Below are 14,753 nucleotides of genomic sequence, written 5' to 3' on the forward strand. Positions count from 1 at the left end.
TGTAGTAAAGTCTTGCTGGTATGAAGTTAATATACAGTCACTAGATCACTTTCACTGTCTGTGACATATTCTACAGATGTCTAGACATGTACACTGCAGTAATCTTGCTGGTATGATGTTCATATACAGTAAATAGATCACCTTCACTGTCTGTTGCTGCTGGGACACGCAGCCGAGAGGCGAGCGGCTCGCGTGTAAAATAGGCGAGCCTTCTATTCTATAAAATAGACACGCGTCTGACGTGCGTCTCATGCGGGCAGTGTGTCCACTCTAACCTGTTAACATGGACGCCGAAATAAAAAACAACACGCGACGCTGCCGTCACGCGAGCATGAAGCGGGCTGTGTGCTCCAGGCTTAAAGCCCGGGCCACACAGCGCGCATCATGCTCGCGTGACGGCAACGTCGCGTGTTGTTTTTTATTTCGGCGTCCATGTTAACAGGTTAGAGTGGACACACTGCCCGCATGAGACGCACGTCAGACGGGCGTCAGACGCACGTCTGACGTGCGTCTATTTTATAGAATAGAAGGCTCGCCTATTTTTCACGCTTGCCGCTTACCTCTCGGCTGCGTCTCCCAGCAGCAACAGACAGTGAAGGTGATCTATTGACAGTATATGAGCAAGATTACTACAGTTTCCATGTCTAGACATCTGTAGAATATGTCACTGACCATCAATATTTTACACTTCCTATCTAGATTTCAAAATAAAAGTCCTCTAGCGTTTTTAGTGCACAGAATCATTCATTCATTAACACAATGCTTTTATTCTGAAATACTCTAAATAAAGCAGTTGTCTGCTTGCAGGTTTCCATCAAGTTAATATAGTACAGGCTTTTAATTATGTAAACACTGTAGTAGTCATAGCAGAAACCCTACATATGCTATACATATAATAGACTAGGTTAATAGGTTATAAGAACATCAGGTGATAGTTGGCAGTATTTTTCCGATGCGCTCTCTCTCTCGCTCTCTCGCTCGCTCTCTCTCTCTCTCTCTCAACAAACACCACGTAACTTTATTGTTCTTTCTTTTAGAGGTGTTATTTAATTTTTTTAAAGATATTTAATAATAATTTTCGTTTTCTAAAGGTTAACAAATAACGAAACTGTTTATTTTGCTTTGTTTTATAATAATAAAAAAAAAACACTTTACTTATATTTATCATTCTGAAATACTTCAGGTGTTTTTCTCCATCAAGGCGCAGTTCAGCAACAAGGTGGTGAAAAGCTCCAAGTTGCCTGAGATGTCGGAACATCAGCATTTATAATGTAAATTGCTGTCCCGCCCCAGATGTAAATTAAGTCGTTTTCGATAAAAGCCGCAACCTGGAATGCTGTAGAACAGGAACCCGAAACCCCGTGGAAATGTTGTTTAAAACTGTGCCAGTCAAAGTGAAGAGGGATTGCTGTAGGCTCTCTCTTACTACTAATGTATTTATTTATTTTTTTGTATTAATATATAGCCCACAGAAATCCCTCTTCACTGTCAATGAAGAGGGATTTATATATATATATATATATATATATATATATATATATATATATATATATATATAGCCCATAGAAATCCCTCCTCATTGTATATATATAAATCCCTCTTCACTGACAGAAAAGAGGGATTTATATGGGCTATATATTAATATTTATGTATGAATTTATTTGCTTGTTTTTAATAATATTTACAAATTACCACACAGTTCTTACCCTTTTTTGTCTTAAATAAATATAAATCACATTTATTATGAAGTTAAATGGCCATTAAAAGGCAAACTCTATGTAGAAAGAAAGGGCTGTCAGCAACAGCAAAAACACAGCTGACAGGTAGCTCCGGGACGCTCCCGAGACGTGGGTAACTCGCGTCTAGTGTGAACACCCTAGGTGGGCATGACGCGGCCACGACGTGACGCTGCCGTCACGCGAGCATGATGCGCGCTGTGTGGCCCCGGCGTAAGTCCTGTTGACTTTTTCATCACCCTGGCATGATCTATTAAGATTGTAAAAGCGCGGACGTGTTTCTGTTAACAGTAGTCATTTAAAGTTTGTTTTTAAAATGTTTCTTCATCACCACGTTAAAAGTATTTTATGGACCACTGTTATATAACGTTACACCACGCGTCATCTAACGTTGTTATTCGGCCGTTATATATTTTCTGTTTACTTTAACGGCGATGTACAAGTGAGAAAATGGCTTAAAGTAACGTTACATATTGTTCTACAGTCTGTGACTGTTAGTCTGTAAATAGTTTCAATTATTTCTCTCTTGCTCCACACTGATGCAAAAGTACATTTGCTAGTGTTTATCTTAACTGCATATTATTACAGTGATGAAATAAATCCATGTCTAAACCATTTTAAGTTTTCAGTTAAGTACTTAAGTAAAAATACTGATGAGGATTATTATTATTATTATTAGCCTAATGTCATAACACAACAGTGCTGTGGAAATTAGACCTGTTTTAAAATGTGCCACTATTATCATTATTCTAATGGCTTTCTGTGTCTCTTTTTCAGGATAAGACAAAGCAGAGTGGAGGACTTTTTCCACAGAAACAACATTGCACTTTATTCCTTTTACATGCATTTACAATACAAGCTCTTGTTTTAATTTTATTTTGAAGAAATTGTATGTTGGACTGAAAACAGATTACCAGTAAAGACTGGGATATTTTTTGTTGAGAAATAATGCCATAATAATACTCTTGTTTAATGTATATGTTTATAAGAGAAGATATTTGAATAAAGTACTGAAATAATAACGAGTCAAGTTTTTGATATTTATTTATTTATAAAAATTTTTTTTAGAATAATTGAAGAATTAGTCGTTAGATTAATCGACTAATCGAAAAAATAATCGTTAGATTAATCGTTAAAAAAATAATCGTTAGGTGCAGCCCTACTGATAATAGGGGCACAATAAGTATGATAATGAACAGAAACAGCACACACACCACATGTTGCACAGGATCAAAACAATGCTGAAGCGTTGAGCCCAGAGTGACAGCAGAACTTACCTTATCAGAGACGAAAATTGAGACGGACAGATGTCCAAACAGAAGACAGTCTCTGTCTCCGCGGGCCTGAGAGACACAACAGGGACAGACGGAGAGAGGAAGATCCCTCAGGAGCAGATGCGACAGCAAAGGGAAAACACACAGAGAGGTTTGTTAGACAGCGGAGCAGCGTGCGGTTAGATCCCAGCAGCGTTCAGACGGGGCTGACCCAGCGGCCCGTTATAAGGCTCGGTGCTGGCTGGAAGGTGGCACATTCTGGGGGCCAGGGTGAAATGCCACACATGGAGCTGGTAGTGGACGGATAATGAAACCGCCAGAGGACCAGCGGCCCCCATAAGAGGAGGTCAGAGCAGTTAGCTCACACCTCTAAAATTACCTTCCTGGGCTATGAGTTGGGAAGGGAGTGTCAGGTCTGATCATGTTCAAAGACATATTTTCAGATTTTTAAATGTTTTCCTAGCTTGTAGACTCAAAACATGCTTAAGATAGGTAATTTATCACAAGAAACCTCATGTCTGCTTTTATTTTGAAGGTTTTTTTTCCAAGATAAAAAGCTAAATAATTGTTCTTTTGACATGTATTTGTCCTTTAACAGTAAATGCATACATTAAAAGGAAACATTTTACTTTATTTCTTTTTTTAATTTGTTTTTATTTAGACTTTTAAATCATCTATAGATTAAGGGAAATGTTTTCAAATCAGTCCCCACTTACAACTAAATTGCCACACAATGATAAAGTAAGGTAACTTTGACACTCACTGTCATGAATCACCCATTTCCAACAAGTTTTAAGTCTCTGCAAAGTTAATTTTAACACTGTATTTAGGTGAGGGAAACCAATATCTGCTAGGAGGATTAATAACACTGTAGTTCAAGTCTGAATTATTTGTAGTAAATGGGACTAAAACATACAAAACAGTGGTCTTTTGAAATTTGTTATCTCCATCAATAGGGTTTCATATCCTATGAACCCAAATCAGCATCAACTCTGGCATGCAATAGGGAAGTAAATCAGCCATTTTAATGAAAGAAAAAGGTGTATTTTTCTTTTAGTTACAAGGCTTTTTATATTTCATGTTTTTATATTTTTCGCCATATTATGTGTCATATTTTGCATCATGACTGTGTTGTAAATTTTCGACACAATAAAGATCATATCTTCTGATATTGTTCCTGAAATTTACAACAGTCGTAATGATGATGCAAAATATGACACATCATATGGTGAAAACAACACATAAAAAATACAAAATATAAAACGCCTTTTTGTGAATATTAGAGTTGTTCCGATCGGAAATGCGTTCGATACTGCCCAAAATTCAGTATCGTGTAACGGAAAGTACGCCAGTCAATGCACTGATCCAATACCATAATTTATTAACCAAGAAAAAAATCTACTTGTTTAACCTAAGGCCCCAGGAAGTGCGGCGGTCGTTGATCCAGACTTTCGTAGTTGCCAAACGGCGGTACTGTAACTTCTGTGTCAGTCACGTGATGCATTGGGCCCAAAAATACTTTTTCCCATAGACTTCCATTGGGAAAGAGACGTCTGTAACTCAGCGGCTAATTTTTTTTTAGGTGAATCAACTCCCCAGTACGAACACTCTAATAGCCCTTATTTTTAAAAAAATTTAGTTTTTAAAGCTGTAAAATGCACTAATAGCTGAATCCAGAGTTATTTCCCTTCCTCCGTTCATGTGAGTGGGACCCAGACCGAGGCTGGAGCATAAGCCGTGACGCCGGCGTGACGTTGGGACCCCATGACCGAGTCATGTGACCGAGCGGACACTACTCAGCCAATCATCTCGGACACTACTCCGCCAAGATCCGGGTACTTTTCCAGACGGAAGTGGAGCCATTTAGGCTTCATGCACCACTGAGCAACTCTCATAGGAATGACTGGGGCCCCGCCTCCAATGCTGGATCCAGTTCTTTTAATACATCAAATACATCCATTTAACGCAAATCAATTCTTCTTCGCCGCTCCAAAACAGTAGCCTTCACCGTGCTGTTGCCCTGGATGTACATATTATGCCCTGATATCGCGATCCAGTTTTTCGTCTCGACGATGCATATCGTCACGTTTTTTTGGTGGCCTGATATTTCGTCACACCCCTACTGGATAACTGTCCTAATTTGACACCAGTTTCCATCAAAGTTTCAGTAGGCAAAACATTTTTGGCATAATTGGGCAAAAATTCCATGATAACGTTTCAGCATATTGTAATTGAAGTGTTCTGAGAGAAAACTAGACTTCTGCTCCTAGACTTTGACCAATCACATGTTCCTGTTGGCTGTGCTCCGGTCATGGCAGCGGTGCTTGGTATTCCCTCACGAGATCTCTACATGTAGTGTTGCTGACATGCAGCCACTTTCCCCGTAAAACTCTCCACCGCACATTTAGTTTAGTTTAGCAGGTTGTCAGCTGTGTGTCTGCCCGGCGTAACGATACTCTGTCTGCCCGGCATAACTTTAGCGAGTGGCCAACAAATAGTGTGTATTTGTGCGACGTTAGCAGCCCTAGCATTGCCGGAGGCTTCGCGCTCGCCGCTGCCACACACATAGTCTGCGTAACTTTAGCGAGTTCCCGACAGACCGTGTGTGTGTGTTAGCTGTGAGTGTGGGGTGGTTGGTGGCATTATAGCTAGTGATGTTATGTGATGTGCCGAGGCTTCGGAGCGTGTGTCGAGTAATCCAGGAAGTTTTCTGTGAAGCGTGTATCGAGGCTTGTATCGTTTTAGACAAATGACGTCATTGAAGATGCCCGAAGCCAAAATACAGTTGAGAACTTATTATTCCTGAATAAAAAAAGAATAATGTCTCCCATCTTTCATTTTCCTTTAGTTACACAAGCACATTCACTGCCCTATGCCCGGTTAAACCACTGCCACATATTTTGAATATATGTACCTGTTTTACACTCTTTGGCCGATAGGTGGTTTCATGTGCATATGAAGCCCAGATGAAGCCTCGTGAAATGAACCCTTTTGCGAACCAATTTGCTGGGGGGCTTCAGTGCTTCATGAAGCTCCATCTCGCCATCACTAGTCATAGCTGTGAACGTAGGTGTAGCAGTGTGTGTACAGTTTATTTGTTAGTGAATAAATGCTACGAAACTACAACTCTGCTCCACTCAAGCAAGCTGGAGAGACATCCATGGAGAGTCCGGAGCCAACGTCCTGTATCCTGCAACTCCGGCTCCGCCTCTTAAGGTGGGATGTTAAGGTGGACCAGTTTTTCTCCTTAAAGTGACGAGCCGCTCCTCTGAGCCACTCCTCTGAGCCGCTCAGCTTTTTAATTCATTAACATTTCTTTTAACCGTTTTAACCGATAGCTTTAATCGGTTAAAATGCTAAATGTAGGTTAACGGTTAAAAGGTTAATTATTAACATCCCTACTACAAGATGATTCTGAAAACATCTGGGGAGAGAAATAGGCATTACAGTAACAGAATATTGATTCAGATTTGATCAGTGCTACCTAGTTTGACCGTTTGGTCAGAGTTTGTGAGTGATTGACAGCCGGCTCTTATTGACGGCAGCTGGACAGCAGACCTCAGATCAGCTCTTACTGCTTGTTTTCCTTGTTTTACACAGAGGCACATGTTTTTTTTCCAGGTTACCTGTTTCATGTACTACTGTCACGATATAGCGACCGTTTTATAAAAATAACTTTTCTTAATAATGTTTGTTCCAATCTCACCTACTTCAGCTTTAAAAGGTACTGTAAAGGTACACTTCTTACACATATAAATCATGCGGGTCGGTGTCCCATGCACGCTCGCGTGTGGCTACGCTGTTCAGACTTAGACTGCAACACAAACTACACGGAAGCACCAAAACCGCAAAGTTCTATTAAGTGAAGCCCGTCTGTTGAACAGTGTTGGCCGCGGTCGGAGGACGCGGGGGAGACCGTAGCTTTGGTCTCCAGGGCCGGAGTCTCTGCTGTATCTGCCTGCCTGCTTGCTTTCACTCACACACCGCACTCGTTCTCTTTCGCTCCACCTCTCACGTGCATGGGCGCACACCACACACTGCAGAAGAGTTAGTTTAGCTCTGAGAATATCTAGTGAATGTACAGTGGAAGTTTGTGCAGAAACAAATGCTGCAGCTCCTCCAGACCCAACAGAGGTTTCCCGCGTCTTGTTTCATGCTGCTAAGTAACGTTATCGTCTCCGACCAAAATTCCGGTGTCTCCCCTGTTCCTTCTGACCGCGGTCGGGAGGCTGAAGCAGGAAACACAGTATCAGCATTGATTCATGGAGAGACCTTCGTCTGGTCAGCTAACATTACTGCCAAGCAGACGAAATATAGAGTGATATTGTGCTTTTAGCTGACGTGTGTCGCCTCACTGTATTGACCGATACTCGTTCATGTCTATGTAGAGCGAGCACAAGCGCGAGCAACAGGACGCTGACTTTCGTTGACTTAATGGCATAAACATGTTTTATTTTCACGAAACAATGCAGCAACATTTGATCTCCAAGTTGTCAATCAAATATAATTGCAGGTCGGTCTTTTAAGCAATTGATTCAACATTTCACACTCCGTCCCACTCGTTTTGTAACGTCTGACAGCTCGAGGCTCTGCGTCTAACTGTCAACACACCATGTGACAGCAGCTCTCTGGGAGAGAGGCGAGGCCAGGACAGAAAACAAAACGAAAGCAGATCACAGAGAGGCAGAGTACAGCAGACTGAGAGAAAGGGACAACTCAGCCTTGTTCCCACACACACACAGCTGTTGTCCCAGCAGCTCTTTTCTGACCAGAACCACATCGGCAAGGCTATGCTAGGCCAGAACCGCCTCCTTGCCAGCTAGCCCTATAGCTCTGCAACAAGCCTGCAGGCTCCGAGACGCTGGCTGGGGCTGGCTTGGCACAATCTGTTGCACGTTGCAAAGATTAACCTAGAACCTGTTTCCCCTGCTGTTCACATTTGACTCCAGTGTGACTGCATGAAGCCTCGCTGTCTAGAAAATTCAACACAGAACACCCAAGACTTATATTCTCTAACGAAATATAGCTTTAATTAAAACAACCTGACTGCTGGCTTCTTTAAATAGAGCTGAAACTATTAGTCCATTAACAAATTATTCAGCGACTATTTTGATAACTGATAGAAGTCATTCTTCAAGCAAACATTTGTAAGTATGTAAGTTACGTGACATACATGAACGTTGAGTTCTGGTTTCACACGGGACACAAACGCCGGTCTCGGTATTTTGTGACCCACCTATCCACCCCCACCTCTTCCCTATGCGGCGTTCACCGCTATTTATATTTCCTGGTTCATGATTACGTTAATTACATACAAATTGATTTTGTGCAATATATACAAATTACAGTGCATTACTTTTCGTAGGTATAGCTACAAACAGTGTATGAGACCAGCCTGAAATTTAAAGTAAATTTATTTTCAATTTCTTATTCTTTTCATTCTAGTTACTTAATGCTGTTTTTTTTTTAAGATAACTTTTATTACATTTATTGCTTCTGATTTATTTCATGTTTTTGTATAAATCAGTTTTTTAAAGGGTTTTAGAGTAGTAGTAAACAAATGTCTATATTTTAGCATCTTTTGGGTAATTTCAGGGAACTCTTTTATGTCATTAAACACTCTTACCTACATAATGAGAAATAATTAATTCTACTGTTGGTTAACACACTAAATAACATGGAGCCCGTTTTGTTAAAAAGGTGTCTACTCTAATCAGCTGGATGAGATGTGATAATAATAAAACAGAAACATAAAAAGTGACCCTGACCTGAACTCTTCAGTTTTTGAATTCTGGTGTCACTTTCTTAAGTTTAGATTTTAAAAAAGCACAAGCAGATGGCCAACCAGAGAAGAGCTGGGAGGGAGTTCACATTCTGCATTGACATATTTCAGGTTTCCATGAAATTCCACTTGCTTAGCAGGATTTGAAGCCTGAAGCTTGGGGAAAGTCTCAGCCTGCCTGCCCCGCCCCTCCATAGATCCGACTGTATACTGCTGCTTGTCACATGGATTTCTATCAGCCAACAGGCCGCTGGCCTCATCTGATGATACCTTCAGTGGTTAGACATTATTTAGTAGAGATTGTGTCCACTCAACACTCACTCAAAGCATGAAACAAATTGTAATCGGGTAATTATTCTCCTTTTCCATCATGAGGTGTCAGATTCACAAAGCGTTTTGACTATTTTTTAAGGTTTGAGGTGTGTAAACTGTCTGATTCGCCAAAGTAAAAGTCATGAGAGTCACTGCTTCAAAACCTACAAATCCTTTCTTAATTAATAACGTGAAATTATATTACCGTAGTTCAGTTTAAGGCCACAATCTGTGACATTTCCTGTTACTTTTATGTGGAAAGGAGGCAAATACATTATCATTATTTATCAATTAGGGATGGAACGGTTCAGGTAAAAAATCTGAATCGTTCGGTTCACTAGTCACGGTTCAGGTTGTGTAAGAATTGTTCGGTTCATTTGAAATAAGTTATGAGGCCGATTGTGTTTTATTTCATGTAGAGTTAGGCTCCCGTTTATTGTCACACTAGAAATCAAGGCCTATGGAAGGAGGCTGGGACACGGGCGGACATGAGTCTTATGGTATTGGGTTTAACACATGCGCAGTGTAACTGAAGCTGCGGTCGTGCGTTGCTATTGGCTCAAGTGAATGCAGACCAGATTTTACTGCGCATGTGTTGATGAAGCGTGACCCCGCCCCTTTCACGGATGAAGTGCGGCTGTCAGTCAGTTTAGGAAATGGCGAGTAGACACGATGAAGTCCAGTTAGAGGATCCACCAGCTTCGTTTGGCTCTGCTGTATGGAGCATTACATATTTAGTGTTACCATGAAAATGACAGGAAAAAAGTGGTGGAATAAACGGTGACTGTGTGAGCACTGTGCAACACGTGTGGTTGATGCTAGCGGCAACCTCCGGGTAGAAAAGAGCTACTCCTTCTCCCCGCTGCATTTAAACAGCCTCTACATGCAGACTCAGACTCAGACTCAGACTCAGACTCAGACTCAGACTCAGATTCAGATTCAGACTCAGACTCAGACTCAGACAGGGTAAAAACACAACTACAGCATCAGGGAGGTTTATAGTGAAAGATATGCAGCCTTATGGAGTCGTGGAGGATGCTGGATTTCAGCATATGGTTAACGTAACGTTACTTGAGCCGCGCTATACACTTAAGCAACACAGTAATTCCAGCAGCACAATCCCTGTTATGCGTTTTATATCTAGCAATTATTTTTTTAAAACACAGTGGCACAGAAATCCAACCGTATTCTGGTTGAGCTTATTCTTCAATTTATGTTGATGGCCTTTGTCTATAATTACATCATACTTATATGAAAATAACAAAGCTGCATTTCTTGTTTGCACTAATGACTGTAGAAGACCTATTTTTTCAGTTAAGATTTGACAATGAAGAAGTGTTTATGTTCTTTATGTAAGCCATACTTTTGTTAAGGCAAACATTTGTTAACTTATTTTTGCCAAATAAATGAAAAGCATGTTGAAATCAGAACATGACCTCCTCACTGTAACATTAATGTATCGAACCGAACCCAAAACCGTGACCCCAAAACCGTGATATCAACCCAACCGTGAATTTTGTGAACCGTTCCATCCCTAGTAGCAATGTACCTTTTGGTGACTTCAAACCTTAAACTTGCATAACACAGCATTGTTTTACATAATATACTGGTACTAGCATTACACCTGTGCTTCTTTTCCGACTCTGGAAAGTCATAATGTCTGTTGTGAAAAGGGCCGACGGGATGATGAAGTTGTTCTGTGTGTGCTGGATTTGTAAACAGATAATGTAAGCTGACATATTAGTCATAACAACTTGATAAGGTAAACGATATCTTTTAGTTGTTCTGCTCCCTACTGGTCAAAATCACTTAATTCAGCTTTAAAATGTGACTTAAAACCATTTGGTAAAGGAGGCTGCTGTAAACTTTTGTTTACTTTATGAGAGTATTGATGCGTTTTTAGAGCAACTTATTAATATATTCTAGTTATGAGGCTACTTTTCAAACCAATATTGCTATTAAAAAGACAGAGCGTAAAATTAAGAAAGATGTTATCAATCATGTCAATACCGATAAGTGGTGAAGAATCTGACAAATTCATACTAACAGCTAATATTATAGCGCTGGAAGAAGTACTCAAATATTGTAGTCAAGTAAAAGCAGCAATACCAGTGTATAAATACTCTGTTACAAGTAGAAGTCCTGCATTCACATTTTTACACAAGTACAAAAGCATCAGTACTAAAAGTAAAAGTACTCATTACTCAGAATGGCTGATTTCAGAATCATGCATATTATAATATTGGATTATAATTATTGGTGCATTAATGTGTTCATTACTTTAATGTTGAAGCTGGTAAAGGTGAAGCTCATTTAAAGTACTTATATATTTTTATCTGATGGGCAGCTTCTTATTTCCCCCCTGGGGATCAATAAGGTTTTAATCTATATCATTACATCATTATTTATTTGTTGATTAAATCTGCAAAGTATCTAGAGTTATCAAATAAATGTAATGGAGTAAAAAGTACAATATTTGCCTCTGGAGTATAAAGTGAAATACTCAAGTAAAGTACCTCAAGATTATACTTTTATTATTTGTAAGTAAATGTACTTACTGAACTTTGTATACTACTGGGTAACGTTACATTAGTAACGTTGGTTACATTAGTAACGTTAGTACAGTACTGCCTTTTCTATGTCAAAGTATCTGGTAACTAGAAATGTCAAAGAAATGTAGTGGAGTCAAAAGTAACGTTACAATATTTCCCTCTGAGACGTGGTGGAGGAGATGTAGAAAGTATATATATAAGTATATACAGTAGCGGGAAATGGAAACACTATGAAAAGTACAAGTATGTAAATGTTGGCTCCAAGTAAGTTTGAGCTAACGTTAGCTCAACACTTCCAGCTAACGTTAGCTTCGGTGCTAACTGTCAGTAAAGTCAGTTATTAGTCAGTTTGTGATATTGGATGTTTAGAACACAGTTTGGTTGGTAACGGTTCTGATGTTCCATGAGCAGTAAAGTATAAATAGACGTGTAGAACAGTATGATGTGAGCGTGGTGTCACCGTGCTGGCTGCAGACAGGTGAGCTCTCTTACCTGTTTCTCTCCGACCTGGAGGAACAAACCAGAACTCCTCTCGGAGCTTCAGCGGCTCTCCTCTCCTCTCCGGTCTGACCGCCTCGCCTCGCCTCTCCTCGCCTCTCCTCTCCTCTCCTCTCCTCACCTGTATCCTCGTTAATCAACACAGCGGTTAGTCCTGTTTAGAAACCTCCAAAAACTGCGACATGTTGCGAGTTTCCTCCCCCTCAGCCATCAGCCATCAGCCTTTACACGGTGACAAGATCCCACTAACTCACCACCAGATACCGCTTCTCTCCTCGGTTAAACAGTCAAGTTCCGGAGTGAAAAGTTCAAATAAATGGTGTTTGTTCTCCGGAGGGGAATGACAAGTAGTTGGGGCTGTTCGATAATAACTCCGCTGCCTCCTGCCGTCTGTGTAATGAGATGCTGTTGGATAATAAGTGTCTCCCCCCTCCGCTGCCTCCTGGCGTCTGTGTAATGGGATGCTGCTCACCACAATCTCCATTCATCCTATTACCCAGTTTAACCCTTCACTGTCTGTGCACGGCTTTATGCAGCCTTACCGGACCGTCGGACAAACCGCCACTACACGCTGGAAAAACATACCTCCTCCTCACATGAGCAAAAAAAGCAACAAAAAAAGGAGCAAAAAAATTTAATCTCCATTTAGTTGTACCTCATAGTATAGTTGAAATTATTATAGAGTGGGATTGAATAGTGGAAGATTATTTTTAGAAGCAATATCATTTTATGCCCGTAAATTAGCTTGCAAATTGTAAAAAAGAAAAATAACTTTATAATCTTCCTTTACCTCGAAACCAAAAATAGTATAGTTAATATTATTATAATTATTATTATTATTATTATTAGTAGTAGTAGTAGTTGATATTTGCAAGTCAATGTATCATATGCTTGTAAGATAAATTGGCATATAAATTGTAAAAATGGAACTTTATAATTCTCTTTTACCTCCAGACCAAAAATAATAATTCATATTTAAAAAATAAATGTGTCTTACAAGCCAATTAATCTTATGCCTTAACCTTTAAAATTAATTTTAAAGGTTAAGGCATAAGATTGTCAAGATTGACAATTGTCTCCTCACGTTTTCAGTCCTAAAAAACATTTATATTATGTACTTCTTGAAATTTGTCATTTATCTACAGCAAACAACAACCTGTGTCAAAATTGTATATTATCACAAATAACAAGTTTCAGTATCATTTGTGATAACAAAAAAATCTTGAATAAATGTCAACCAACAAGCTATAGATGGAGTTTGGGGTTCTCGAGGTGTACTTGAAAGCACCATTAACCCAGACCCACTGATAGAACTGGGTTAATGTTCACACACGCACACATATACTGTAAAGACAATAGGTCTGCAAATAAATAAAAAAAAGATTATTTCATTCCAATGCAGGTCATCACTTTAACACACCGCACGTTTCTTGTTTACATTAAATGAAGACTTTCCAAAGCAGTTATCTTTACAAACAGCGCCCTCTTCTGGACCAGCGTAACCACTAAAACACTGTGCTGTCATATTGTCTGTCTGATTGAGTAAAGCAGCAGAAACATCTGAAATTACACGTTTTTATATGTATATAAAAAGCATGTTTTAAGTTTCCTAAAAATATTACATTGGAGCGGTTTACACTCTTCAGCCTTTCCTAATAGCTGCAAATATTACAAAATGCTTTAAGCCCTAATAATATCGTAGGAAATATAAAATATTACCAGAAGTGTAACGTGTCAAAACGTCAAATTTCAATTTTGTGAGAGCCATGATATATTATCTACAGTTTTTTGTATTTCATTCTCTTTGCATAAGTACATTGTGTTATGCCATTCAAAATGTTTGATATGCATCAGAATTAAAATAATTAGTTACATGTTGTAGAATGGGCTTTGATGCGTTTTGACTCTTTGGTGTGTGTTTTGCCCTATTAAGACTTGTGCTCCTCTAGTCTGCCCTGCTATTGGACAATTTGTCCCTTTTAATTGTGTGATTAGTGCAAGTTACTTTTCAGTGGAACTGGATGGGGAGCATAGTCCATCATTGCATGTATGGATACATTTTTGTTTATTTTTATTTTCGTGGAATAAACTTCTTTTCACTCACAATACGACCCTCATCAATTGGATAGCTGAAAAAGGAGAGTGAGTGTCTTCAGAGGGCCAAGTGGAAGTTGGACATGGTAGTCTACATGAGTCAGAACTCTTTACACCCTGCTGGAAGTGGTGAGGAAGGTTTATAACAAGCTGCCACCACATTTATCTTTCCAGAAAAATAAACTCCAAATCGCCACTGAGTACTGGTGAAATGTAAATTTACGCGAGTACTTTACTTAAAGGTCACCTATTATGCAAAATGCACTTTTCCATGTCTTTTAAACATCAATATCTGTCCCCAGTGTGTCTACAGGCCACCATAGTATCATAAAAGACCATCCTCTCTCTTTTTCTCCTCCTCCGTTTGTCCGGAAATGGGTGCAGAAAAAAAAATCGCTTTTTTCCTTGTATTCTGACGTCATTTGAGAAATGCAAGCCATGTAAGGGTTTCCTGGTCGAACCAGAGAGAACCTTCAGTAGCTGACCCCGCCCCACAGCGCGTCAC

At 39.6% G+C, this 14,753-nt stretch overlaps 1 protein-coding gene across 9 annotated transcripts in view; it reads right to left on the reverse strand.

The window, feature by feature from the left end:
- pacsin3 (protein kinase C and casein kinase substrate in neurons 3) overlaps positions 1–12,971 on the reverse strand; it is a 65,950-nt gene extending 52,979 nt beyond the window's left edge. For 2 of the 9 annotated variants that reach the window (XM_074624236.1, XM_074624246.1), the window contains exons 1-2: positions 12,409–12,953; positions 12,149–12,240 (exon numbers count right to left, since the gene is read on the reverse strand). In XM_074624236.1, coding sequence (XP_074480337.1) covers positions 12,149–12,240; positions 12,409–12,638 — 322 coding nt within the window. In that variant the 5' untranslated portion in view covers positions 12,639–12,953. Of the gene's footprint in view, positions 1–3,013; positions 3,120–12,148; positions 12,251–12,275 lie in introns of those variants that run through there. The other 7 variants (XM_074624296.1, XM_074624272.1, XM_074624264.1 and 4 more) reach the window with 7 other exon arrangements.
- Positions 12,972–14,753: the final 1,782 nt, after the last annotated feature.

The sequence above is a fragment of the Sebastes fasciatus genome, chromosome 2 (genome assembly GCF_043250625.1).
Source record: "Sebastes fasciatus isolate fSebFas1 chromosome 2, fSebFas1.pri, whole genome shotgun sequence".
Lineage (NCBI taxonomy): Eukaryota > Metazoa > Chordata > Actinopteri > Perciformes > Sebastidae > Sebastes > Sebastes fasciatus.